This window comes from Schistocerca nitens, chromosome 4, assembly GCF_023898315.1.
Source record: "Schistocerca nitens isolate TAMUIC-IGC-003100 chromosome 4, iqSchNite1.1, whole genome shotgun sequence".
Classification (NCBI taxonomy): Eukaryota; Metazoa; Arthropoda; class Insecta; order Orthoptera; family Acrididae; genus Schistocerca; species Schistocerca nitens.
Window position 1 is genome coordinate 345,487,571 of NC_064617.1, and position 27,964 is coordinate 345,515,534.

The 27,964-nt window shown below is 39.8% G+C and overlaps 1 protein-coding gene across 1 annotated transcript in view; it reads left to right on the forward strand.

Annotated features, from left to right (window-relative positions):
* Window positions 1-27,964, forward strand: part of LOC126251390 (serine/threonine-protein phosphatase PP1-alpha-like) — a 610,425-nt gene that overhangs the window by 558,908 nt on the left and 23,553 nt on the right. The window contains exons 3-4 of the mRNA XM_049951784.1: window positions 21,657-21,764; window positions 21,868-21,956. Coding sequence (XP_049807741.1) covers window positions 21,657-21,764; window positions 21,868-21,956 — 197 coding nt within the window. The remainder of the gene's footprint in view (window positions 1-21,656; window positions 21,765-21,867; window positions 21,957-27,964) is intronic.

Below are 27,964 nucleotides of genomic sequence, written 5' to 3' on the forward strand. Positions count from 1 at the left end.
ATGATTCAGCCTTACATTACTGGCCTCCAAGGTCACTGGACCTGACTGTATGTGATTATTTCTTGAGGGGGCTTATAAAAGATTCTGCTTATGTGCCTCCATTACAATGAATTAATTAAGATATCGCATAACAGCAGTTGTGGAAGCTGTAACTCAAGACATGTACGCTGCAGTGAGGGAACAATTTGAATACCGCATTGACATATGCAGTGCATCTCAAAGGGGGCATACTGAACACCTATGAAAAGTTATGAAAAAAAATTTCTGAGTTTCCCGTTCCCATCCAAAAACAAAATTCATTGAATGTATTTATTAGTTTAAGAAATGTAGACGTGCCAAACCATGATTTTTTTTTGTACACCCTATAGACAGTGTAGAGGGTATAAGTACAGATATTTTTATACAGATATTTTTATTGGTAACTGAAAACCACATTTCCTCCACGTAAATGTGGAAGAGCAACCTATTAATGTTTGTTTTTCCTCTGATGTGTTGAAATGTGGCTGTGTGGACGCAGGATGGTTAGCCTATACTGACAGGAGTAGTACATGCAGTGGTGTAGTTACGGCCATGAAGAAAACATTAGATAGTAAATTATTTGACATGTTTGCGGGAAGACTGTTAGATATAGAGAAGAAAAAACAACTAACACACTGATGTGTGTACATATCAGCGTACCACATATCAAAATATCTACACTTACACCCGTGGCGCCCTATATATAATTTTGATATTATTATTATTATTATTGTTATTATCATCATCATCATCACCATCATTATTGTTATTATTATTATTATTATTATTATTATTTTCTTTCCTGTCTCAGACATTATGTCTGGTTAAAAATGGAAAGTGACACGGACCTTGATCAAGCGTGACTTCCTTTTAACTGTACGGTATATGTTACATTGCATTTAGGAACTTTCGGGTAATTGAACATGTATCAATAATTACAGATTTCTGTAGTTGTATATATATGTTTGGATGTAGCTGTATTGCATTGATGTACTGGTGGATATTGTGTGGTATGACTCCTGTAGTTGATAGTATAATTGGTATGATGTCAACTTGATCCTGATGCCACATGTCTTTGACTTCCTCAGCCAGTTGGATGTATTTTTCAATTTTTTCTCCTGTTTTCTTCTGTATATTTGTTGTATTGGGTATGGATATTTCGATTAGTTGTGTTAATTTCTTCTTTTTATTGGTGAGTATGATGTCAGGTTTGTTATGTGGTGTTGTTTTATCTGTTATAATGGCTCTGTTCCAGTATAATTTGGATTCATCATTCTCCAGTACATTTTGTGGTGCATACTTGTATGTGGGAACGTGTTGTTTTATTAGTTTAAGTTGTATGGCAAGTTGTTGATGTATTATTTTTGCTACATTGTCATGTCTTCTGGTGTATTCTGTATTTGCTAGTATTGTACATCCGCTTGTGATGTGATTCTATTTGTTGTTTGCAAAGTCTGCATTTATCTGTTGTGGTATTGGGATCTTTAATAATATGCTTGTTGTAATATCTGGTGTTTATTGTTTAATCCTGTATTGCAATCATGAATCCTTCCGTCTCACTGTATATATTGCCTTTTCTTAGCCATGTGTTGGATGCGTCTTGATCGATGTGTGGCTGTGTTAGATGATACGGGTGCTTCCCATGTAGTGTTTTCTTTTTCCAATTTACTTTCTTCGTATCTGTTGATGTTATGTGATCTAAAAGGTTGTAGAAGTTGTTATGAAATTGCAGTGGTGTAGCCGATGTATTTATATGAGTGATTGCTTTGTGTATTTTGCTAGTTTCTGCTCGTTCTATAAAGAATTTTCTTAAATTGTCTACCTGTCCATAATGTAGGTTTTTTATGTCGATAAATCCCCTTCCTCCTTCCTTTCTGCTTAATGTGAATCTTTCTGTTGCTGAATGTATGTCATGTATTCTATATTTGTGGCATTGTGATCGTGTAAGTGTGTTGAGTGCTTCTAGGTCTGTGTTACTCCATTTCACTACTCCAAATGAGTAGGTCAATATTGGTATAGCATAAGTATTTATAGCTTTTGTCTTGTTTCTTGCTGTCAATTCTGTTTTCAGTATTTTTGTTAGTCTTTGTCTATATTTTTCTTTTAGTTCTTCTTTAATTTTTGTATAATCTATTCCTATTTTTTCTCTGTATCCTAGATATTTATAGGCATCTGTTTTTTCCATAGCTTCTATGCAGTCACTGTGGTTATCCAATATGTAATCTTCTTGTTTAGTGTGTTTTCCCTTGACTATGCTATTTTTCTTACGTTTGTCTGTTCCAAAACCCATATTTATATCATTGCTGAATACTTCTGTTATCTTTAGTAATTGGTTGGGTTGTTGGTTTGTTGCTGCTAGTAGTTTTAGATCATCCATGTATAGCAAGTGTGTGATTTTGTGTTGGTATGTTCCAGTAATATCGTATCCATAACTGTATTATTAAGCATGTTGGATAGTGGGTTCAGAGCAAGGCAGAACCAGAAAGGACTTAATGAGTCTCCTTGGTATCTTCCACGTTTAATCTGTATTGGCTGTGATGTGATAGTATTTGAATTTGTTTGGGTATTAAGTGTGGTTTTCCAATTATTCATTACTATGTTTAGGAACTGTATCAATTTAGGATCTACTTTTTATATTTCCAATATTTATAGTAACCATGAGTGGGGTACACTATCAAAAGCTTTTTGGTAATCAATGTATGCGTAGTGTAGCGACCTTTGTTTAGTTTTAGCTTGATATGTCACCTTTGCATCTATTATCAGTTGCTCTTTACACCCTCGTGCTCCTTTGCAACAGCCTTTTTGTTCTTCATTTATAATTTTGTTCTGTGTTGTATGTGTCATTAATTTCTGTGCAATGACTCAAGTTAATATTTTGTATATTGTTGGTAGGCATGTTATGGGACGATATTTAGCTGGATTTGCTGTGTCTGCTTCATCTTTAGGTTTCAGATAAGTTATTCCTTGTGTAAGTGTACCAGGGAATGTGTATGGGTCTGCAATGTAACTGTTAAATAATTTAGTTAGATGTGAATAAGTTGAGGTTAACTTCTTTAGCCAGAAATTTGCCATTTTATCTTATCCAGGGGCTTTCCGATTGTGCGTAGAATTAATTGCTCGGTTGACTTCATGTTGCAAAATTATCACTTCAGGCATTTGTGGTATCATCTTGTATGTGTCTGTTTCTGCTTGTATCCACCGTGCATGCCTGTTATGTTGTACCGGGTTTGACCATATGTTGCTCCAGAAGTGTTCCATGTCTGTTATGTTTGGTGGATTGTCTATTTTAATGTGTGTGTTATCAATTGTCTGGTAAAATTTCTTTTGGTTTGTGTTGAATGTTTGGTTTTGTTTTCTTCTATTTTCACTTTTTTTGTATCTTCTAAGTCGTTTGGCCAATGCTTGTAATTTCTGCTTCTTTTCATCTAATTGTTCTATCGCTCCTTTTTGTGAGATTTTACCTAACCTTTTTCGTTTTTTGTCTGATATTTCATGTCTTATAAATTGTGTTAGCTGTCCGATGTCTTTTCTCAGTTTTTCTATTCTGATCTGTAGCCTGTGTTGCCATGCTGGTTTTGTGGGTTTCTTCTGTGTGTTGGTTGGTTCTGATCTCTGTCTACTGTGTACATTTAGTGTAGTGAGTGCTCCTATATAAACCAGTAGTTGTAACTTTTCCATAGTTGTATTTTCATTTATTTTGTTGTGTATGATTGTGTTGATAGTTGTTATTGTTGTTTCGACTTGTGGGTTATTTGGTGGTCTATGCAAGAATGGTCTAATGTCTGTGTCTTTGTATTCTATATATGCTAGCTGAAATTTTTCTTCTATATCTAACATGTGTGTCACTTCATGTTCTATTTGTGCTTGTTCTGGTGGCTGTCTTAAGATTTCGTTTTCCTCAGATTGTTTAATTGATGCATGTTGTTCTTTGTTTGTTTGCTCTGGGATGTTTGAGTCCATTACTGTATTTTGTTCTTCTTCTTATTCTTCTTCTGATTGCACATTATTTTGTTGCAGTATTTGTTGTACTTGTTGTTTGATGTTTTCTAATTCTGACTGGGGTAACTTGTTATTTTTGATTATTACACGGATCTGATCAGCTAGTCGTTGTTCTGTTAAAAATTTTAATTCTGGGTATCTGCTAATAAATTTTGTGTATACTTGTGATCTGTATCCAGTTGTGTTTGTTCCTAAGTTTGTTGCTTGGTAATAACAGAACATGAGGTGTCGGTTAACTTCATCTGACCATCTCATCCTCTGTCTTTGTTTTTCCTTCTAGAGTGGTTGCAGGAAGCATATCCTGCAAAACACCTCTATTTGGATTTAAATCATTTTCTGTGTGGCTAGCAGTGTCGTTACCATTGTGGACGGGCATAGGGTTCAAGCATCGTCCCCGACCATGACAGCGCTTGTCCGAGGCTTCATTAGTTCTGTACTGAACCAACTAATCACACTAAAAGGGGGGTTAGCCCTATTAGTGGTTTGTTCTTTTCGTCGCCTTTTACGACTGGCAGAACATACCGGAGGCCTATTGTTTTCCCGAGCCTCCACGGGGTTAATTATTATTATTATTATTATTATTATTATTATTATGCTCCACATTGGTCAACTCTGTAGCAACATTGCTTGAAACATTTTTGCAAAACGTATTTTTTGGATGAATTACTTTTTCTTCTCCCACACCTTTGGACCACAGACGAGTACAACCAAAGCTCCTAATGTGTCTTCCCAGTTTTTTGTGATAGTATTCCTGAGCCAAGCATCCAGACACCTCCGAACACTACGCTTCACCTCCGTCATTGATGACTTGCATTTTCGGGGGGCGCTCTGCAGCCTCACTGTTACAATGGACGAACACGGCCGTGGCGCACCCTAGCGAATCCTGATGTGTTCATTCAGTTAAATCTAAAAAAAGATCTGTTGATCCAGGTGTTGGATTAAAATGCGGTTTGCACCAGTCTATTGTAAATTAGAAGTTAGATCACATATTTTGGAAATGCACCACCACAAATTATTCTCTTACTTCATTTAGATTGCATTAGGAAATGAGCGTGGTCAGTGAGATAGTATACTGCAGCAGTTCTGGGAAACAACAGCAGTTACCAGGTCATCGGAAGCCGCCTTCTCAGTGCCTACATGTGTATGTCGGCTAAACATATATTACAGAGTACAACGATTAGCAAGGGATCTGCAACATCGTCATTGGATGTTGGCAGCATTATAAAAGCTTCCCTTAACTGGTGTGTCACACTACTCGTTGGTACACGCCAGTGCCAGGACATGAGTGCACTTTAATCTACTGAAGACAGTATACCCAACTTACCAATAAAGATCCATTTGGGTAAATAGTGAAGATTTTCTCGTTTGGACGACGTTTACATGACTTGAATTCGGCACCTGATACGCCTCTCACGGCAGGCGACACAGGGACCTACTGTCAGTTCATGTGTGCACTTGTAATCAGCTATAGCACCCTGGATGTCACCTGTTACACGACAAGTCATATAAATTTAAATGTTCTCGTTTAAATTAAACACAGTGGTGTGCCAAACTTAAGGACGAAAATAACTTTCGCACGATCCGTCACTGCCAAGTACCGTAGCTCGATGAAACTTGGACCATACGTAGGAAGAACTGCTATGGTACAGTACAGAAGCTAACAAAAACAAATAATACGCTATGAGACAAATAGAAATTATACCTTCAGTCAAAGACAATAATTACACCGAAGTCACCACTATTTATGATGGTCCCTTGGACACAACAAACGTCAGGACTTGGTTCTTAATAGTGCGTGAGATCACCAGAGACGGAAACTCATGCTCTGCAACGTGCTCCCATACTGGCCACAAGGTTGGTAACGGGTCGTTATGGTAGGGCGTTTCCATTCCTCCACTAGTTCGGTAGACAACTGCTGGATGGTCGTTGGCACATGAAGACGTATTGCCCTACGCCTCCCTAACACATCTCACAAGTGATCGTTGGCATTTAAGTCAGGGGAACAGGCAGGCCAGTCCATTCGCCGAATATCCTCTCTTTCCAAGAGCTTCTCCATGTGCGCTGCTCCATGCGGCAGCGCATTGTCGTCCATAGATACGAAGTCAGAGTGGAATGCAGCCGGCCTGCTTAGCCGTGAGGCCTAACGAACGGCCTTTCGAGCGGGAAGGAGCGCCTGGTCCCTGGCACAAATTCGCCCGGCCGACTTGTGTCGAGGTCTGGTGAGCTTTCCAGTCTGTGGATGGTTTTTAGACAGTTTCCCATCTGCCTCGGCGAATGCGGGCCGGTTCCCCTTATTCCGCCCCAGCTACACTACGTCGGCGATTGCTGCACATCAAGTTCTCCACGTACGCGTACACCACCATTACTCTACCATGCAAACATAGGGGTTACACTCGTCTGGTGGTGGTGGGGGGGGGAGGGGGTGGGGGGATGGGGTGGTCCACTGGGGGCCGGACCGCACAATAACCCTGAAAGAGTGGTTCGGTGTAGGGCGGCGGCCGGCCGGAGTGGCCGTGCGGTTCTAGGCGCTACAGTCTGGAACCGAACGACCGCTACGGTCGCAGGTTCGAATCCTGCCTCGGGCATGGATGTGTGTGATGTCCTTAGGATAGTTAGGTTTAATTAGTTCTAAGTTCTGGGCGACTGATGACCTCAGAAGTTAAGTCGCATAGTGCTCAGAGCCATTTTTTGTAGGGCGGCGGAGGAGTGAAGTGAACTGCGGTGGTCATCGTGGGGTTGTGGACCACGGCGGCTGCGGCGGGGACGGAGCCTCTCCGTCGTTTCTAGGCCCCCGGTTAACATACAATACAATACTGGATCGAATGCACCCCTGAAAAAAAGCCCATTGGGAGGGAGTTACAGTGTCGCAATAATGTTTAGTGTTGCAATAATGTTTACTGGTGTGTTGAAAGATTTATAGGTCAGTAAACCCATGCAACATTATGCCTCCACACTAAAATTCCATTGAGCATGTGTGGTATGTGTCGGGGAGCCATACCGCAGCACACCGACCACCCATTAGTTGACTACCGCCCTGCTGGGGCAATTGAACGGCCTGCCATAATAACTCCTTATAAACCTTGCAGCCAGCATTGGAGCACGTAGCAGAGCGTGGATTTTCGCCCAGGATGATCACACACCATAATAAGAAATTTGCCCGCTGTTTGTGATGTCCAGACAACCATCCCGAATCGCAATGACTTCAGTGTCTTTCAGTGAAAGTATAATTTCTGTTCGTCTCTTAGCGTATTTCTTCCAGTAACCCTCTGTACTATACTGTAGCTGTTATTTCTATGCATGGTCCAAGTTTCATCGAGATATGTTACTTAACAGCGACCCACCATGCGAAAGTTAAGCTCACCAGTGTACAACTAGTAGAATGTCCATTTGGGCTCTTCTGGACAGTGATTTGAGACTCAGTGATGCTACTGTAGTACCAGGTGATGATACACACTACCTGAGTGGATCCGTGCGTGCCCTTGTATCCGCATTGGCGGATGGATGCTCGCTTGAGAACTATTTGCGCGAAGTACGGCGGATGCATGTCATAGTCATGTTGTGAGCATCCTATATGTCTTCTGACCATAACTATGTGGCACCTCACTGTATTCAGGCCGCAACATATGGCTTTCTCTCTGAGAACGGCTGTTTGCGGATGTACTGGTGGACACAGCAGAAAGTATACGAAATAAGATAACATTCATCCACCTACAACAACCTTCTGGAAGCAATGATGAGATGAGCCTTGGGAAGGACCAGGAAGGATTTTCTGGGATCCTGACAGCCTCTCCCAATCACTATACCTCGAGTGACACAGTAGCACAGCTCCAGTGAATCCTGAGTTGTATCTCAATGTGCAGGGTCCAACTGTCTGGACAATGATAGATCTAGCTTGGCTGTGATATCAGTTACACTAATGTAGTAAAGTACTGTGTGGCGTAGTGTTGTGTGGTAGTGTTGTCAGAATTATAAATTAAAATATTTATGGCCTAACAATGCAACATAGTGTAGCAGACCAGTAGCATGTGTCCTAGATTCCGGATGGATCTGTGCACCAGATGGCCAAGTTGATTACGTTGACATTTTTTTCTTTTCCAAAAATTATATTTTTATGTAGATATTTTGTGTAGATTTTTCCCTCTTAAATACCGTAATGTTTATAAAACTAATACATTTGAAATTTTCTTGTTGCTGCTCCAACCATGAACAAAATTGTAAAACATTTGAAATTATATTAAAGTATAATGTGCTATATTCATGCGAATTCATGTGGAACATTTGGTCTGTTCTTGTGTCTAAATAACAGGCTGAAAGAAAACAGCAAATAAATAAACCAGTCATTTCAATGACAAATACTTCTAAGCTTAATCAGGCAGATTAAGTGCTTCAGGAAGATACACGTGTAAAATTCAAAAATAGAGAAAACCTGTCAGCGTTGCTAATTTCTCTCCATTACTCAGTGCTGATGAGAGGATAGTTACACATAAATCGAAAGATGCATTATATTTGAAGTCTGATTACATCGAAGGAAAGCGAGTAATGGAATAAGAGATAACATCTGTCCAGGGATGGAATATTTTTGCCGCAAGGCTGTTAGACGTGTCTGTGAATTTAACGACTGGGTGCTGCCAAAAGCATTCCAGCCAATTCTGGAGCGATGCCAGACGCAGTCACTACTCTTACGTAACAGATTCCTACGCCAAAACAGATCTGGATGTTGATTAAAATGTACTTGATTCTAATGAACTTGCGTGTCTGCATTGTAGGTGATGAACGGCCAAAGCTCTCGAGAGACATCTGTAGAAGTGAAGTTGGTGCTGTCTCAATCGTCCAAAAATGTTCTGCGTGATTTATGGCACCAGGCTAAACCACTCCATGGCTTTCGATTCACTTAAACATAATCTTTCTGTCCAGCATAGATACAGAGTAATTATCATCCAGCCGAGAACGGTTATTAATCCTAGAACACTAAAGGGAGAGGGGGGGGGGGGAGGAATGTTACATTGCTACTAAACCATTGCAAAGTTTACTACTCCACGTTTTATATAAAGAAGTCATATTTTATAGGTTAGGCATTAGTTAACTGAAATTATCAAATCTCCATTGGTATGTTACATACCAAATTAAGTACAAAATTTCCTGTTTTATAAATAGCTGCAAACGTAAATTTCAGGGCTCAGTTGCCATACTGCTTCAAGACAGCCAGTGAGGCATTTTCCTTCGGAAATTTAGCCAAACATCACGCTTCATGCAGCTGTCAAATTCTTGATAAACATTTTGGCTTTGTTTATGAAGGCATTTCTGGCTCCCGACATCTTGTTCCTCGACCAAAATTGTAATTACACACAAGTACAGGGTGACAATTATTGAACTATATGAAAAGAAATGTAAATTAGTTGCAAACCACAGCGTGCACTCACGTTATTAAACATGTAAACGCCGCTACAGATATTCGGATTTAGGTTATGGTATGTTCGATATGCCTGTCATCCTTGGCGATAGCCGGCCGGAGTGGCCGTGCGGTTCTGGGCGCTACAGTCTGGAACCGAGCGACCGCTACGGTCGCAGGTTCGAATCCTGCCTCGGGCATGGATGTGTGTGATGTCCTTAGGTTAGTTAGGTTTAATTAGTTCTAAGTTCTAGGCGACTAATGACCTCAGAAGTTGAGTCGCATAGTGCTCAGAGCCTTGGCGATGATGTGGCGCAGACGAATAGCGAAATTCTGCATGACCCGCTGAAGTGTCGGAACATCGATAATGTCGATGACCTCATGAGTGGCTGTTGTCAGCTCAGCAATGGTTTTGGGGTTATTGCTGTACGCATTGTCTTTAGTATAGCACATAACGGAGTCGCACATGTTCAGATCCGGAGAATATGGCGGCCAATCGAAACCCACGCCAGTGACCTCTGGGTACCCCAGAGCCAGAACGCGATCCCCAAAGTGCCCTCCAAGACATCAAACATTCTCCTGCTTCGATAGGGTCGAGTTCCGTCTTGCATGAACCACATATTGTCAAAATCAGGTCACTTTGGATATGGGGATGAAATTATCTTCCAGAAACTTCACGTACCGTTCGGTAGTCACCGTGCGATCAAGGAATATTGCACCGATTATTTCGTGACTGGACATTGCACACCACACAGTCACCCGCTGAGGGTGAAGAGACTTCTCGATCGCGAAATGCGGATTCCCAGTCCCCCAAATGCACCAATTTTGCTTATTGACACACCTATCCAAATGAAACTGGGCTTCGTATCTAAACCCAAACATACCTGCGCATAGTAATTCCCATCATGCCCCTCGGCCAATCGTGCATTTTGAACGTCCTAACGCGAATCATTCAGAAGTTATGACGATTTTATTTAATATAGTTTAATAATTGTCACTCTGCATACAGCGGCGATTAGCAGAGAGATCGCATTTGAGATTAAATGTTACGAGTTTTTGGACAGATTCCCCATAAACGTTTCTCGCGCATTATGAAAAGTTACTTTCAGATCGGCTGTTTACATGCAATATCAACAGGTTGAAGCTACCCTCTTTTGCCGGCCGGTGTGGCCGTGCGGTTCTGGGCGCTTCAGTCTGGAACCGCGTGATCGCTACGGTCGCAGGTTCGAATCCTGCCTCGGGCATGGATGTGTGTGATGTCCTTAGGTTAGTTAGGTTTAAGTAGTTCTAAGTTCTAGGGGACTGATGACCACCGATGTTAAGTCCCATAGTGCTCATAGCCATTTTACCCTCTTTTGTAACCGAGGTCGCTAACTGACGCTACGGTTTAGTTTACGATTCACCTAACATGCAAATGCATTCAACTGAATTTATTCAATTATCTTGGAGCATTATACATGCAGTCGATGTCATCATAATTTGAATAAATTAAGAATACACCTTGCTAAATAAAATAATAAAGCACAGCAGTTAAGAGAGCAATAAATAATTTCAAATTTACTTGCAATTTTATGGACAGTAAGAATCCAAATGTAAAGCCATCCTATCTACAGCGAATCTCTGAGTTTTAAAGAACGCATTGTTTGAATGGCATTTTGGTAAGTAGTTTGATTAAACAGGAGTGAACTGCTCGATCATTAGTTCGTGACATGTATTACATTCAGAGACGAATCCAGGATTTTGGGTGGGGGGTGGACTGAGCTCATAGCAGTTTTGTATCATCGTACTATCTCTAAATTTTCTAGAGTAAGCAAAGGTGTTTTCCTAATCTGTTATGATACCAACTACAAGAGCGACAAACTTTTCGAGATTGTTAAGTCTGAAAGCCACGTTAAAAAAAAAAAAAAAGAAAAAAAGAAAAAGAAAAGAGGAATACAATTCCATAGACACCGCCCACCTCTCTCCTGGATTCGCCTCTGATTACGTTGGTAAACTACCTTAATGTGTACTTCTTTATCCTCTCACATACTTCCCGTTTCGTGCGAGTATTGGCAAAGTTATTCTTCGTGTTCAGTTTTCGCATACCAAACAAATAAACCAAGACTCGACTATAACGTTTGTTCCAGGGTTTAACGTCTTTCTAGTCTCTTGTATAATAAAATATTAGCGCGGCTGAAACCTAGAATTCTGTAAGCAAGTCGGTGCTCAAAACCAACATTTCTTTAATTTAAAGAGTCTTCACGTATATTTTTACCATAACATTTAATCGAATGAGATAAAAAGTGTGAAGTTTTCCCATGGAGACGATTATTACAGCCCATAAATTCAAAAAAATTATACAGACAGTTATCAGAATAATGGAAATAAAATGAACTAGCTTTCGACTATCATTAACTTGCAGTATAGTTGAGTTCGTTATGAGGTGGATGGATACACTGCATAATTTGCCTCTAGGCAATTTTATGCCATACCTCATACGGACCAACTCTTGGTGTCATCAGAAATGTTGAGTCGCAAAATGTGTACCGAATTCTTTGCTCCAAAACAAACCACAGGCACTCCTCATTTTTCAAGACAATGCAAACAGTCGGAAGGTAAAAGTCGTCGTGAAACTGCACCCGAAAAGTTATGACTTGTTCATCTGCGCTAATGTGAAACACATCTCTTCTACTGAACAAGTGCTTGCACCTCTTAAAGTATGCATTTTAGAGCCCTTGTTTACAAGAATTTTTTTCTGCCTCATTCCTGAATGTTAATCAGTCCTCCTGGGACACCTTGTATTACGTACAGATTTACTGCATACATTCAGCTTTCCTGTCACAAGCAAGAAGGTCAGTTTCTCCGTGATTCACAACAGTACTACGCGTTTTCGACACAGTTGTGTATACAATTAGTAATACCCAGTTGTACTATCCATTATAATCGCTAAGAGCACTGGCGTACCGCGAAGCTCAGCAGATTTGAATAAAACAGATATATTGTGAGTTTTAAAGCACCTACAAAGAAAGAACACTGACGAGCTTAACTGCACTGAAATGAGTTGCGGAGAGTCCCTTCTTCATAGAACTTGAATAGAAGAATATATCCGGCAAAAATTACTCTGATAATTGGATAATGACAGTCACGGGTAAATAAGTCTTTGATAATGAGGGAAGCGAGGGACATATACCTTCAGGTAATGATACAACGGCAGTACAACATCTGGCCTTGCCATAAGAGCTGCAAAAAAGGAAGGAACGAAAATTAGGTTCAAAGCCCTGTAGATAACGGGGTCATTGCAGACGGAGCACGAAAAAGGATTCGGAAGGATGGAGAAGGAAATTCTGGCGTAACCCTTTTCAAGGGAACCATCATGGCATTTGTCTTAAGTGAGTTAGGTAAATCGAGGCAAACCTAAGTCTGGGTGGCCAGACGGGGATTTAAATCGGCTTTCTCCCGAATGCGACCCCACTGTCCTAACCTAAATATGAGCAACCTCGTTAGGTCACAGTGGCTGCAAACATAATGTAGTGGTTCGGTGGCGTTTGTACCCGTACATTCGCGCTACCGTCACTGAATTAGACAGTAACAATGTAAATGTCGTGTGACTAGGGCCTACAACCGGGTAGACCGTTCGCCAGGTGCAAGTCTTTAGATTTGACGCCACTAGAACAACACAACACCCAGTCCCTGGACGGAGAAAATCTCCGACCCAGCCGAGAATCGAACCTGGGCCCTTCGGATTGACATCCTGTCGCACTGACCACTTTTTTTTGTTCCATATAGTTCGTTGCGTTTGTTCTGGGCGGACGTCAGAAGACATCCGTTGAAGTTGATCGTTGATTCCCTGCATCAGTTTTTTTATTACAGAGAGCACGCAGCCCTCTGACCGAACACGCTACCGTGCCGGCTTTTTTGTTCGTTGTTGATCATTGTGTTTGGTCGTTGCGGACGTCACATGACATCCGTTCAAGTTCTTTGCTGATCCTTTCACTCAGTTTTTTTTACAGAGGTCAACCAGCTCTCTGGCCGAACACGCTGAGCTACTGTGCCTGCTTTTTTTTTTAATCTCATTTTGTTCGTTTTCGTTCGTTGCATTTGCTCGGGGCGGACGTCGCAAGACACCAGTTTCAGTTCGTCGTTGATCCATTAACAGTTTTTTTTTTTTTTTTTTTTTTTTTATTACAGAGGGCAGCTAACCCTCTGACCGAACACACTGAGTTACCGTGCCGGCAACACTCAGCTACCGGAGGCGGACAATTAGACAGTTAATCATTGTGACTCAACAAGCAATAACGCTGTTGAAATGGCTGCTCATTGATACGGTAGCCTTGCCTAAACTCCTGAGGTGTCAGCGGTTAGGTAAACTTCTGCCACCATGGCGCCTAAACTGTCGCTCTACGTGACGTCGTTGGGCCCTGACGACACTGGTCACCCGAAGCACCGTGTTATTCGTTTGAAGTACAGCCAAAGAATGAGGGTAGCTGTTCCTCCCTGCTTCTATTTGAAAGCCCTTGCACCGAGCATTCGACTAACCAGAGTGGCACTCCTTTTACGGTTCGGCTTTTTGCAGCAACTTCTGAAAGAACCATTCTGGCTGCCATGATCTGGCGACCTTCGTAAGGCCAACTTCCGCTTTCTGGTAGATCTCTGTTAATGAAGGCGAGCTCTTATTTAAAGAGACTCTATTCTAACGGGAATCGCATTCTTGGTGATCATGTATAACTTATTAATGCTTTTAATTATTTGGCTGTAAAATTGGAGGAAAATATTTATATACCTGCAGAACTTCACTATGTTATCATCTCTGTCTAAAACGGTAATAACTAATTTAATATGTCTGACTGACTACCTTAGCAATCTGGAATACTACTGTAGTGCTACAGAAGCACGGTTGAATATCACAGGACAGACTTCACTATCCATGACCACACACATAATGATGTCCTTTCTCCTGCTACTGTTACGCCAAAATAATTCAATAACTTCTTCTCTTGCCAATGACTGGTGGCTTAATTCCACACACGCAGATACGCACAGTCACACGTACATAAAACACATACAAATAAGGAACCACGCTAACCTTTCTATAGCTATTCACATAGATAAGTTATTTCTCTGTTGTGACTGACTTGCTGTGTGTTAATACAGTTAGTGCGACTTTTCTTGTGTGGAACTGGGAATGTACAAATTAAATGGAAGTGAATGATTGAAATTTATTGAGCAATCTTTAAGTAAAATTATAATCGGACAGAAGCTTGTGACATGAAATGTCTACCCAAAGATGCTATCGTGTCAATCAAGTTCTGTTTTATTAATGTATGTTAATGGGAAACGATACAAATGGACGTATCTTTACAAACAAAAATTTAGCCTAAACTGCGAAGTCACTAAAGGCAGAGAAGTTAATAAAGGAGACTCTGTTTAACGCTTTACTGTCAAGAAAGTATGATTTCACTACTGGAGCCAAAGAATGGAGCAAAACATTGGTCTGAGAGAAAATTCTGTGTTTGAGTGTGAAATCGAATATATCAGTTTATTGTTCTGGATTAATTGATGCGGTTTCAACTTTCTTCACTGTCATTTATCTTTACTTAAAATCTGATACGTGCTATTTGGTTCCAATGCAAAACATGCACGAATCTCAAAAAATTTTTGCGCGAAAATTAAAAACTTTACTGGTAAATTAACTACAGAGACGGACGTAACTTCGCCTCTTTTATTTAAATTATTTTTTTTTTTATATAGTGCGACACAAGTTGCGTGGAGCGCCCAGCACTCGGTGTTGCTCCGGGCTAGGCGACAGAGATATGTATCGGAGTCGCATCGCTGTCGTCCCGGTGCGAACCACTTCGACTGATGTACAGCTCCAGCGATTGTCAGCTGCTGCAGGATACTGCTCTTTTGAGATTCGCGCGTGCTCTCCTCTATGCAGTCTTTCTCAATCGACTTTGAGGAAACTGTTAGGTAAAAAAAATCAATTTTTCCTCATCTTGCAATGAGTCGTCCGAACATACGAGGTGTGATTGAAAAATTTTAAGAATGGATCCGCCACTGCTTACTGGTTTGGCGGGCAGACACACGGAGGATGGGGAGTGAGTCATTGCCTTGTCCTTGAACCCCCTCTGATAGGAAACTGCGTTTTATTCAGTTCGTTCTGGCAGCTGGTTGAGTGCAGGCTTGTTAGGCCTTGTTGCCAGATTCTGTCTGTGTGAAAATGGAAGTAAAAACAGAGCAACGAGTTTGTGTGAAATTTTGTTTTGAAACCAGGAAATCAGCTTCTGAGACTTACGAACTATTAAAAACAGCTTTTGGAGATAAATGTATGAGCCAGTAAAATGTTTTTGTCTGATTCAACAGATTTAAAAATGGTCGCAAATCATCTGAAGACGAACCACTGTCTGGCCGTCCTTCCATCTCAAAAACGAAAGAAAATGTTGTGAATGTTCGCGACTTAGTGCGTTCTGATCGTAGGCTTACAATTAGGGAGATGGCTGGTGAACTTAATTTAAGTTTCTATGCAGTTCAGTCAATTTTAACTGAAGATCTGAACATGCGTCGAGTGTCCACAAGATTCATTACAAAAGTGTTGCCCAGATTTTAGTCACCTAAAACACAGCAAGCACTTATGACAAGAAACCTATATAAATATGACTTATATAAGTTTATTCAAAAAACATTGTTGATTTTTTTAAATATACATTGTGATACAAAATTCACTTCTGAAGAAGATGTGAGTATAGCACTTACTTTTTGTAGTGTTTAAAACTAACTACCACTTACTTCTGAAATGTCTGCATGTGTTTGAAAAAAGACAAGAAGTATGGTGAAAACAAAGGCACATATCCAAACAACAAAACCAATGTTTTACTAATGCACAAAACTTGTTTACAGTAATCCAAATTAGATAACATGTCCTGTCAATCTTCAGTTTCCTCTGATCCCGCACTGTATAACAAGTTCCATTTTCAGGTTTTCCATTTTCCAAGATCTTTGGTTGTCAGTGAGGATAGTTTTATACACAGAAAAGCACCTCTCCACGTCACAGGAGCATATTTGAGTGAGGCAAGGCCACACTGTCTTCTAATGTTGTGGCATTCCCAGAAAGACTGTCGCTAACTTTGGAATATTGTAGAATATGCAGGATTCTGCTGGAAAATACTTCGCAATTTGTTGTTCACTTTGTCAGCCACATGACCATGAGCTTGTGCAACTCACTCTGCACATGTTGCACAATATCCAGGGCATCACACAGTTGAGTACCATGCTTCTAAGCATGTGATGGCTGCTCATAACACTGGAAAGTTGGTGTTCACATATGCCAAGTTTCCAGACAAGGTATGTGTAAAGACCTCTTTCACAGTTTTGATGGAACTTTATTCATACTATCAAGCCCAAAAAAAAACATCGTCTTTATTTTAGTATTGTTAGTACAGTAATAATCAGCAGAATTAAGCCAAGAAATGCATTGTGTAAGAATGGGTTGATGGGGGAGAGGCAGTGAAGGTGCTTGGTCCTTGAATTTTTGCAGCTGTAACAAATCTTTCACATATGTTTTCTTGCCACAGTAAATTAATTAGTTCACATCAGGGTAATTTGATTGCACCTCCTCTGCCACTCTGTGTAACTCATGTGCAAGACGAGTGACATACGACACTGGGGGTTAGAGAAGCTGAAGCTCCTTGGCTGCTGTAGCCATCTATTAAGCACCATCTGTTACTAGCAGCAAAACATTGTCTCTGTTCACACCATCTGGCTGCAGTAACTTCATGGAGTTGTCAAACAACTATTGACTTGTTTACTCTCTCAAGAGCTTCACATGTTAGGAGGAACATTTCTCCAGGCCTGTCAGCTTTTAGAACACCAACAACAACATTTGCAACATAATGCCCACCCACATCAGTGGTTTCATCTATGGACACCCAGACCTTCTGATCAGCAACACTAATTTGAATTTTGCTAAACACCTCCTCCTACCACACAGATAAATAGTTCTTTATCAGTGTTGATTCATATGGAACTGGATGTGTTGTGTACTTTTCCAAGAAGTGCCTGAAGCATGGGTTCTTCAGCTTCTCCAATGAAATGCTGCAAGGCACCATCATCTCACACAAGTCCTTGAAGAAGAATTGCACTAGAGCCTGTCTGCACAAATAAGGGCTGTGCTACGCAAAATCCCCTGCACAAGTAAAAACGGAAGAAAAATAGTTGGAGAATTTAGCGAAATGAATTAAGATTGAGAATTACCTTGTGCTGGTGAGATCAAGTGAGGGAAAAGATGTCCTGAGACACAGGCAATTCACTACATCATTAATACTACATTACTGCTATATCTCTACTACCTCAAGAATTAATGTATATGTCATGTGGCACTGAATAAACACTTCACAGAGTTATTGCCATGTCAGATTTGTATTCGGTCTCAAGCTTTCAAGAGTAATATCAGTTAGTGGAACTCAGAACTAACTCGAGTATAATTACCTTTTACCAACTATGTTGTGTCTCTCTCTACCAAGCCAAACTAGTGGCGCACATCTGACACCAAGCTGTAGTTCATAAACCTACAAGTATTATCCAGTAGCTATGCTAAATGACATACCTTGCCAAAGCAAATTCATCAGTTGTGAACAGACTGCCCATAAATACATTTAAATTTTTTTAAGAACTCTTCTGCCATTAGATTTGCTCCTGAATGTTTTTCATCTTTTCCAGAAACGAAACCAAAAAGAGACCATTGGGGTGGGAAGATTAACATGTAATGCCCTGAAAGTGATGCGGTCACTAGAGATGAACCATGAAATCCCTGGGCTGGCATGACAGAGTAGATGTTATATTTGTGGAAAGGAGCCAAAATAACTTACTGTCAGTTGCACTTAACATATAAACTTTATTTCTTACAACACACAGTCACACAAGCAAGAATCAAAAACTCTCAAGGTTTTAACAAAAGACCTCCTTTGATTTAATTTAGATCGACTGAAGGCCACATCGAAAATCCACGCACAAGGCCTAAGCAAAGAATTGAGGTACAGGAGTCCTTCTGAAAGTTTCACTTCTTAAAAAAAATTTTACCTTCAGTATAAATAGACTGAAAACCTTAGCTTAAATTTTTCCCATAGAACTCAGCTGAAAGCCTCACATTAATCAAGAACAGTGTTACGACTTAAGGCCAAGACAAAGATTTTCAATGTTTAAACTAAATAGGCTGAAAACTTGGCTGAAGGCCACATATCAACAAAACCATTTAACAGCTTAAGGCCTAGGAAGAAGAGCTTTCAATTTGAAATGGCTGAAGGCCTTATCTTAAAATATTATTATGACTTAAGGGCAAGACAAGAATTTTGAATTTTTAATTTAAGAGAGGTTTAAACTCGACTGAAGGCCACACACCATGCTGAAAACAATTTTACAGCTTAAGGCCTAAAGGGAAGAGCTTCTAAATTTCAACTAAAATAGGCTAAAGGCTTTATACTAAAATGCTTCACATAAAACTTGGCTGAAGGCCACATACGAAACTCAAACAATCTCATGGCTTAAAGCCCAGACAAAGAAATTTCCAATTTTTAATTTAAGCTGGAAAACTCAGCTGAAGGCCACTACAAACTAGAAAATATTTCTTACGGCTTAAGGCCTAGATAAAATTTTTCAACTTTTGATTTGCAAAGGCTGAAAACTCGGCTGAAGGCCACATACCAACTTGAAACAAATTTATGGCTCAAGGCCTAGGCCAAGGAATTTTCAATTTTAATTTTGAAAGGCTGAAACTCAGCTGAAGGCCACATACCAAGGCCTAAGAAGAAAAGCCTTGCAATTTTAATAAGCTAAAACTCAGCTGAAGGCCACACAGAGTACTTAAGACTAAAAAGGAAATCACTGTGTAAAACACAAGGAGCGGCACTCAGAAGGTTCCAAGGGTTGGCCTGGGAAGTTAACACTAACACACATTTAGGTGAGACAGGCAGCCAGACCGATAACCTCTTAATCTGAAGGCAACCCAACTGAAAGCCAGCTGACGAACCAACCAACAAGATCAGTTCTACTTTTCCTGACAACAAGATGTCAATAGCACCACATTCTGGATACTGGTACCCAATCCAGCCAAGTCAGAATAAACGCCCAAAACTACCAGCAACACTTCAGCTGTCGAACTACAAGCAGTGCTGGACAGTATCAACACTACGAGGAAAATACACTGCTGAAAACTATGTCAACGACAAGGACAGGTAACTGGAATATCAACGGCCACAAGGCAGAAGATATTGCTGGTACACTTCATTAATGAAGGAATGAATTAAATGAAGTTAAACACCACACAGGAAGACGGCTTCAATTCTAGCCGACTTCAATGCACACACGTTGTTGCTCGTGGGAATCTCCCAGAAAGTGACAACCAGGATCAAACTAAGAGGTGTGATAGCAGTTGAGGCTTGATAGTAGGTAAAGTAAGCACTCAACTTTAGTGTCCAGTATTGGTGGGTGACAAACTTCGTAATCCTCGCAAGAAGCGCCTCACAACTCCAACTGCGTGTTCATGCCGTCAGCTGCTCCGGCCTGACTATGCGCCACAGAGACTTCCTCACTGCTCTGCCCCAACCGACAGACTGCCACACAGAGCACACCTGCAAAATATATCTGCCACACCAAAGATAGTACAGCAGTACTCGTATCGATACACTCTGCTGCTGCCGCTCCCAGAGAGAAGACAGCAACGTAACTGCAGTAACCAAAGAAGAAATAAGACACCACAGGACTGCAACCAATGATAAAAAACAAGGCATGGCATGAGCCAGCCACAGCTCAGACCACAAGCTTGGATTAGGAAAGGATGGGCAAGGAAGTTGGCCATCCAATATCAAAGGAACCCTTCTTAGCATTGCTTTACATAAACGATTTCAAAAAATTATGGAAAACCTAAATATGGATGATCAAAACTATAATCCTCCAGAATGTAAGTCCAGTGTCTTAACAAGTGAAAACTAACTAGTTTCAAAAGACCCAACACTAGTGCAATGAATCACTTCTCTTTTATGTAATTGTATTATGCAATTACTCTGTAGCCAAAAGCGCTAACACACACTTGTACAGTGGTACTTAACTTGGAAATGTCTGATTCAAATCCTGGTAGGTGAAGAAATTTCCATTGCCTCATTTGGCCATCAAGTGGAGGACAGGTGGTGGGATAAAATCCCTGACCACGAAACTTCATGTCCATGTCCTACTTAAATTCCATACTCTCGACAGTGCATCATGAATTGAGGGCATATGACACTACTTACAGTTATCTGTCTGTAGGAGGTCAATGTTAGCCTCATGGCGGCATTGGTACTATGAGTGAGGAGCAGGCTGTGCACTGTGCAATGTCCGCCCCCCCCCCCCCTCTCTCTCTCTCTCTCTCTCTCTCTCTCTCTCTCTCTCTCTCTCTCTCTCTCACACACACACACACACACACACACACACACACACACACACACACACAATCTTTGCCATGAACAATAACAGCAAAACAATGCATACATGACATGAAATCCTATATACACCCATCACTATTGCCTGCACTGGAGAGATAAAACTTACACATAGACTTCAAAAAGGATGGGTGCCACTGTATATGAGCAAGAAAAGGCTTTTGTCTAGGCAGTTGACAAAATCCCACATGCCTCCTAGCCAACAATGCCATAATACTTTACCTTTTCCCCTCAAATAACATAGTGTTAGTTTCTCTACTGTTACTATTTGCAGTTTTTTTTATGAAACCATGTTATCTAGTTTTCCTCCACTCATACCTTCACTCTTGCCTTCCACAGCCCAAAATATTACCCCTGTCAAAGCTTCCTCATGGGCAGGAGACACTAAATTGTGGTTTGACTTAATATTCTAGTACATGTTGTACTGATATCTCTGAAGTACACTGTAATATGTAAAGGAATACCATTGAAAACCAAAGGCAAAAACATAATCATGATCCTAATACACTACAACATATACAACAGGCATTATTTTGGCTCCTGACATTGTTCTTAGCTTAACTTTAACTTTATGTTTTGTCTGTGTGAGGTTAAAAGTGAATAACTTGTTCTACAATAAAGAAAATGTAAATGAATTGTATTTTGGTGCACTATTTAGACAACATACTAAAGAATTTCTTAATTTGTTGTCTTGGTTTTTCATCTGCCACATAAAATATGCCTGATGTTACAGTAAACATAGAGCTGCAAGCAGAAGAATATTTCAAATGATGTAAGCTAACAACTATTTTCTCATTTTGTTACAGGGGAAAGAATTCTCTAGAAACAATTTGTCTGCTGTTAGCATACAAACTAAAGTATCCCAATAACTTCTTCTTATTAAGAGGGAACCATGAATGTGCAAGCATTAACAGGTAATGAAACTGGCATCACTAATTGCAAATAACTTTTTTCTGACTCTGATATTAATATATGCTGTGCACAAAAACTCTTCCATAATACCATTCTTTTTTTCAGAGTTTATGGGTTCTATGATGAGTGCAAAAGGCGATATAGTGTGAAATTGTGGAAGACTTTTACTGATCTGTTCAACTGCCTGCCAGTTGGTGAGAAACACTTATCATTTTCATTTAAATCAAATTAAAGTTTGGATTACATTTAGTGAGTGAAAGATTACAATGATAGCTAAAGTTGTCAAATTGAAAGGCTTTCATTGCTCATGCAGACTACCCAGATAAACTCTGAGAGGTGTAAGCACTTGCTAAGAGTTGAGGAGTGTATGGAGACTATACTCTGTATGACCTAGGCATCTTGAAAAGCCAAAACAGTGCTGTCAATAGTGAAGTGCCTGACAGAAACTTTATAACTAACAGAGTTGATTCTGTTACATACACTGACATTCTTCTTTCCCTTCTTTGGACCAGATTCTAAATATAATGTTTTTTTGAGAACTGTGTCGGATTTACACTCATCAGCCTCAATTTGAATGTCATGGTACCAGGAGGCAACAATCTCAGCCTCATCACTACTCTCCCTCTAGAGTCTAGACAGTTGAGACAGAACTAAAATAAAATAAAATTTTTAGTAAGAAGCAGACTTGTAAATATAGTGATTACCACAAAATTAATTTAAATTAAAGACATCAGTCCATTACTAACATAAATTTTTGTCAGGTTGCACAATGCTGCATACAACTGACCTTCTTTTACTAAATAATCTAATACAAGAGATATTTGCATGTTCTAACTTACACTGAAATTAGCAGTACCAACAAATAGCCTTTTTATTATTATTGATGTGTCTGAGTTCATAAATTTTACTGCTGCATCATCTAAGTGAGGATTTTTTTTCTGTCTCTGAAAGGACTGAAAATTAAAACAAATGTGAATGTTGAAAACCATTTTCAATGATTTACATATAAATCCTACATACATATTAAGACTATTTTGCCACATAATTAACATGGAAAATTAAATATTTTTTTCATCCCCTCTGCAAAAATATTGACATATGCAAGTCATTTCAGATGACACGTCATCTCCTTAACCACTTCATCATTTTCAAAAAAATGTGAATGTCACTTCTTGCACACTCAAGACTGTCGGGAAGGTAAATCAGCACCTAAAGTTGATATCAGTGAAAAATTTTTAAGGTTTGCATATTGTTGTGCCACAGAATGAAACTTAGTTTTCTTGAAATTCTTTTTCTAGTATTTCAGTCAAACATGGTTTAAAATTTCCAAACTGAGCATGACATCATACTATTCAGATATAGATGCAGTCTGTAGCCCTCTAAGACTGAGTGAAATATAATAGCTGTTAGTCCATATAGATCTGCAAATGGCAATGTAAATGCATTTTTGGTAAATCTGAATTAGTGGTTTAAAAAAAGCTGTTGAAGTTTAAAGCAAATATTGGTGGGTGTGGGGATTCTGACATTGAAGTGGCTAATTAAGGGCAACAAAATTCCAGTACATTTTTTATCATTTTAAAATCATTAAACTTGCCCTGCACAAACAAATGTTGAACATATAATGATACATCTTTAGATAATATTATTGTTAATTTACATAGAGATGAATATGTAGCTAGTCTGGCAGGAGGAGAATTTACAGACTATGATTTATTGCTATTAACATTGTGTCATAAGCACCCAACTTATTCCGAACTTTGTATATGAGTGTCAAATAGACGAAAATTATTTCGATAATTTTTTTTTTAATATTGACAAAAAAAATGGTTCAAATGGCTCTGAGCACTATGGGACTCAACTGCTGTGGTCATAAGTCCCCTAGAACTTAGAACTACTTAAACCTAACTAACCTAAGGACAGCACACAACACCCAGCCATCACGAGGCAGAGAAAATCCCTGACCCCGCCGGGAATCGGACCCAGGAACCCGGGCGTGGGAAGCGAGAACGCTACCGCACGACCACGAGATGCGGGCTTAATATTGACATTTGTGATATTCTTCTTTCTTATTAATAAATCTTAGCTCCACAGATAAACATAAAAATAAAACAGTTAATTGATATACAAAAGAATTGGTAAAAAATAGATTTCTCTAATTTTGAATTGAATACATAAAAGTGAGTGATGATAATCGGGGTTTACAATGCTTTCCTGAGAGATAAAAAAAAAATCATTTATCCCCATTCTCAAAAATGGTGAAAATAGCTCCTCCAGAGTTACTGACCTATCTCTGTTCTGCAATAATCTAAAATATTTGAATCATTCATGTACAATAAATTTAAAAAAAAATATTTTGAAAAACAACATTTTTGAAGCTTTTGCTGCTGCTTGCTTATTTCTTGCTTATTGGCTTTTATCCCAGGATCTTTGGCCAACATTTAACAATTATTCTGACATTTTGTGAGCACAAGTGGCTGACACTGCCAGGCGTTCATCACTCATTGCTGTTGCAACAGCAGCATTTATACATCAGGCAGCCAGACCTATTTTGGAAGAATGTATCAACCAATTTAGCAAAGAGATCTTAGAAGTGTCCTACCTCGTGTGGAAACAGAAATCTATGTGTAGGAGCAGTTACCCTGGAATGACATATTTTAGACTCTTTTCAGTTTCATATTTCATGTGCCCAACTCATGTCAGTAACGTTTCTAATCAGTAACATTTTAAACATAGAAAAAAATATGACTGTACAGTAGGCTATATGCAACACTTCTCCTATGGAGTACAACCCCCCCCCCCTTTTTTTACCTGGTGTAGAATACTAAGAGCTGTGAATCTACTTATCAGTGTCGCTACATTCTTTGTCGAGAATAATATTAAAGAGTGTGTTGCCAGAGAAGCAATTCACAAACACAACATCAGAAATAACACAAACATTGACATTTTTCATGGCACAGGCTAGTGAGATGAGGAAACTCCAATCAAGTGAATGCCCTCAGAATTTTTAATACATTTCCTCTCTCCACACAATCCATGACATTTAAAAATTTCAAAACAATTACATAATTGGCTGACAGCAAATCGATGTTAAAATAGTAAAGATTTCTTTTATAATTACAACGTTGATTTTAATATTTAAGATTGATGCTTTACTCTTCCATCTGATAGAACAGTGTTGTTTTTTGTATTAAAGATTCTAACTGTACCTTTTGGTTTGAGTACACCACATATGACAAAGCCTATTTCATTTAGAATGATCAGTTGTGAGTATACATAAATTTAAAATGTGCAGTCTTTCCAATGTCTCACAATATGCAGCTGCATGGATTGTTGTTCATGATAGAATTACATCTTGTGACCTCCTGAAAAGAAAAACTGCAGATCAGTTTCACAACATGACTTGACGGACAAGTGACAAACTCATTTTTATAGTGGTAGAAAGCTATTACTCTGCTGTGACATATGTTTCAATAGTAATTATGTTGAAAAATAATTAGTATATGTAAAGTCTGGTGCAAAATTATGAGACAAAATTGCAGCCTATGACCTTCAGGAGCCATAATTTTTAGTTGTGCCGATAGACACATGTAAAAGTACATGAAACTGCCATTACTAAACTGACAAAGCGCTTTAATGGGTATAAGAAAACTGTCTGCCTTGGGGAAACCTAGTACCCAGTCGCAGCACATGCTCTACAGTGTGACTCAAAGGATCCGAGTGAGTACCTGCTTCAAGAGTGAGATATATACACTGTCCAGTCACTTTAATGTGACCACCTGCCAACAGCCTCAATAGCTGCCTTTTACAGCACAGACCACTGTAAGATTAGCAAAGAGAGTGTCAGTGAGATTCTGAAAGGTACTGACATGTATGTGGAGCCATGCCGACTACAGTGTCTACACTAGGTTTCTCTGTTGAGGATCCACGGCATGAACTGCCCGATCAATGTGATCCCACAGATTCTCAATTGGGTTTAAATCTAGGGGGTCTGGTGTCCAGTGGAGTATGGTAAGCTCCTCCTGGTGCCCTTGGAAGTGCACACATACACTGCAAGCTGTGTGACATGTTGCACTGTCCTGCTGATAGGTGCCATCGAGCTGAGGAAAAACAAACTGCATATACGGGTGGATGCATTATTGTGCCCAGGAAATGCCACAAAAATGTTTCCTAGACCATAACGTTCTCTCTTCCGGCATACGTATTTACTTTCCAATGTTTCATGCTGTACACGCCAATGGCCATCAGTTCAATGGCACATAAAATATGATCCATCTGGAAAAGTCACCACTCAGCAGACGTCTAGTTTTGGTACTGGTGTGCAAAGTCCAGGCTTCATCACTGATGAGCAGCACACAGCATTGGTGCTTGAATAAAGTATATGCTGCAAAGGCCCATATGCAGCAACATCACTGAACAGCTGTTGAGGGGACACTGTTAGTAGCCCATTGGTTCATCTGGATGGTCAGTTGCTTAGCAGTTGCATGTCAGTTCACCCACACACAACTCCATAGTCATCTTTCACCCCTGTTGTCTACAGCCCTTGGTGCACCACAGTTGCCTCTGCGCCAGTTTTGGATAGCACTGTTTTGTATAGACAATAGACTTTAACCACAGCAGCACACAAGCTGTTTACACTTATCCATTTTGGAAATGCTTCCATCCTTAGATGAAAAACCAGCTATTGACCCCTTTTGTGTGTCAGATAAGTTGCTCTGTTTCCACATTATGACAACAACTGCCCTGTTTTCTGCATCAAGCCTGACACACTTTATATACCTTCCATTGTTGGTGCTGCCATTTGCCATCTGTGAGTGGTTACCGTATTTACTCGAATCTAAGCCGCACTCGAATCTGAGCCGCACCTGAAAAATGAGACTCGAAATAAAGGGAAAAAAAATCTCCCGAATCTAAGCCGCACCTGAAATTTGAGACTCGAAATTAAAGGGGAGAGAAAAGTTTTAGGCTGCACCTCCAAATCGAAACAAAGTTGGTCCATTGTAATATGAGACACAATTTAGGTCGAATGTTTGATGATACAACCACAGTAGTTTGGTTCGAGTCGTAAGCTTAGCAGTTAAGCTTTACCAGGTAGCCATTGCTATGCACCAGGCGCTCCGTCCGTATTTATACGGGTACACTTCCTTTTTCACGTGCTTCGTCTGGTTTGAATCGATTGCTTATTTTGCTTTGATAAGTGCCGTTTTCTTTGTTATAGGTGTTTACGTCACTCTAAGCTGAAAATGCATTACTGTACTGTGTCATCCATTGTTTGTCGCATTCTGATAGTGCGTGCTTACGGCCTGTCACCGCTCGCGGCATGGCTTGCTTTTGTGCGCGCTGCCGCCGCTTAAAAAAAAAAAAAAAAAAGAGAGAGAGAGGAATCGTCTCATTAGCGAAACAATGGTAAGAGACTGCTATTTGTTGTTACTTACATTACTGCGTTCTTTGATAATGATCAACAAGAACCAAATAATAGACTGCGTATGATAGAACATGTTTTGAACGAGAGTTAGGCGAAAATTTTTCTGCGTTTGAAAATCTTTGCGGCCGCTTCTTTAGTACATCAAATTCTGCACAGAAATTTGTCATCTTAGATTTAAAAATCTAGTGAGTTGCCGTGCTTCATTTCTGACTGTATCACTATTAGGCATAAGAATAATACAAATATAAACATGATATGATACGTATATTCTTCCGCGTTTGCTGTTGTCTCACTCTAGTTTCGTAGTTTATTAGGCAGACAGGATTTAAATGAGATAGCAGCAAACACGAAAGAATACAGGGCAAAATGTTTATATTCGTATTATTCTTATGGTGAAGAGAATACTGCATGTGATTCACATTTCATCAGGCTCCTATTAACAACCATCTCTTCTCACAGGTAGGAAAAAATTCAGAACGTAGAGTTGGCCATATTGACAAACATCCCAAACAGTCTTGCCAGTCGGATTTTCGTAGTACATTGAAATTCTGCTACAGTCGAAGATGAACAATACGGAATTTGTATTTACTTCGTTGGATAATGTATGAAAATGCAGTGGTAGAAACTCGGGGCGAAGAAAAAAAGCTCGACTTCCACCTTTTTTTGTTAAAATTTATTAACTGACGCAGAGGTTTTGGCGCCAGTATTATTTGTGCCTACAAAGCATGCCTGTGTAGCGCTACATATATTCGACGCCAGAAGTTATTTGTGGCGGCACCT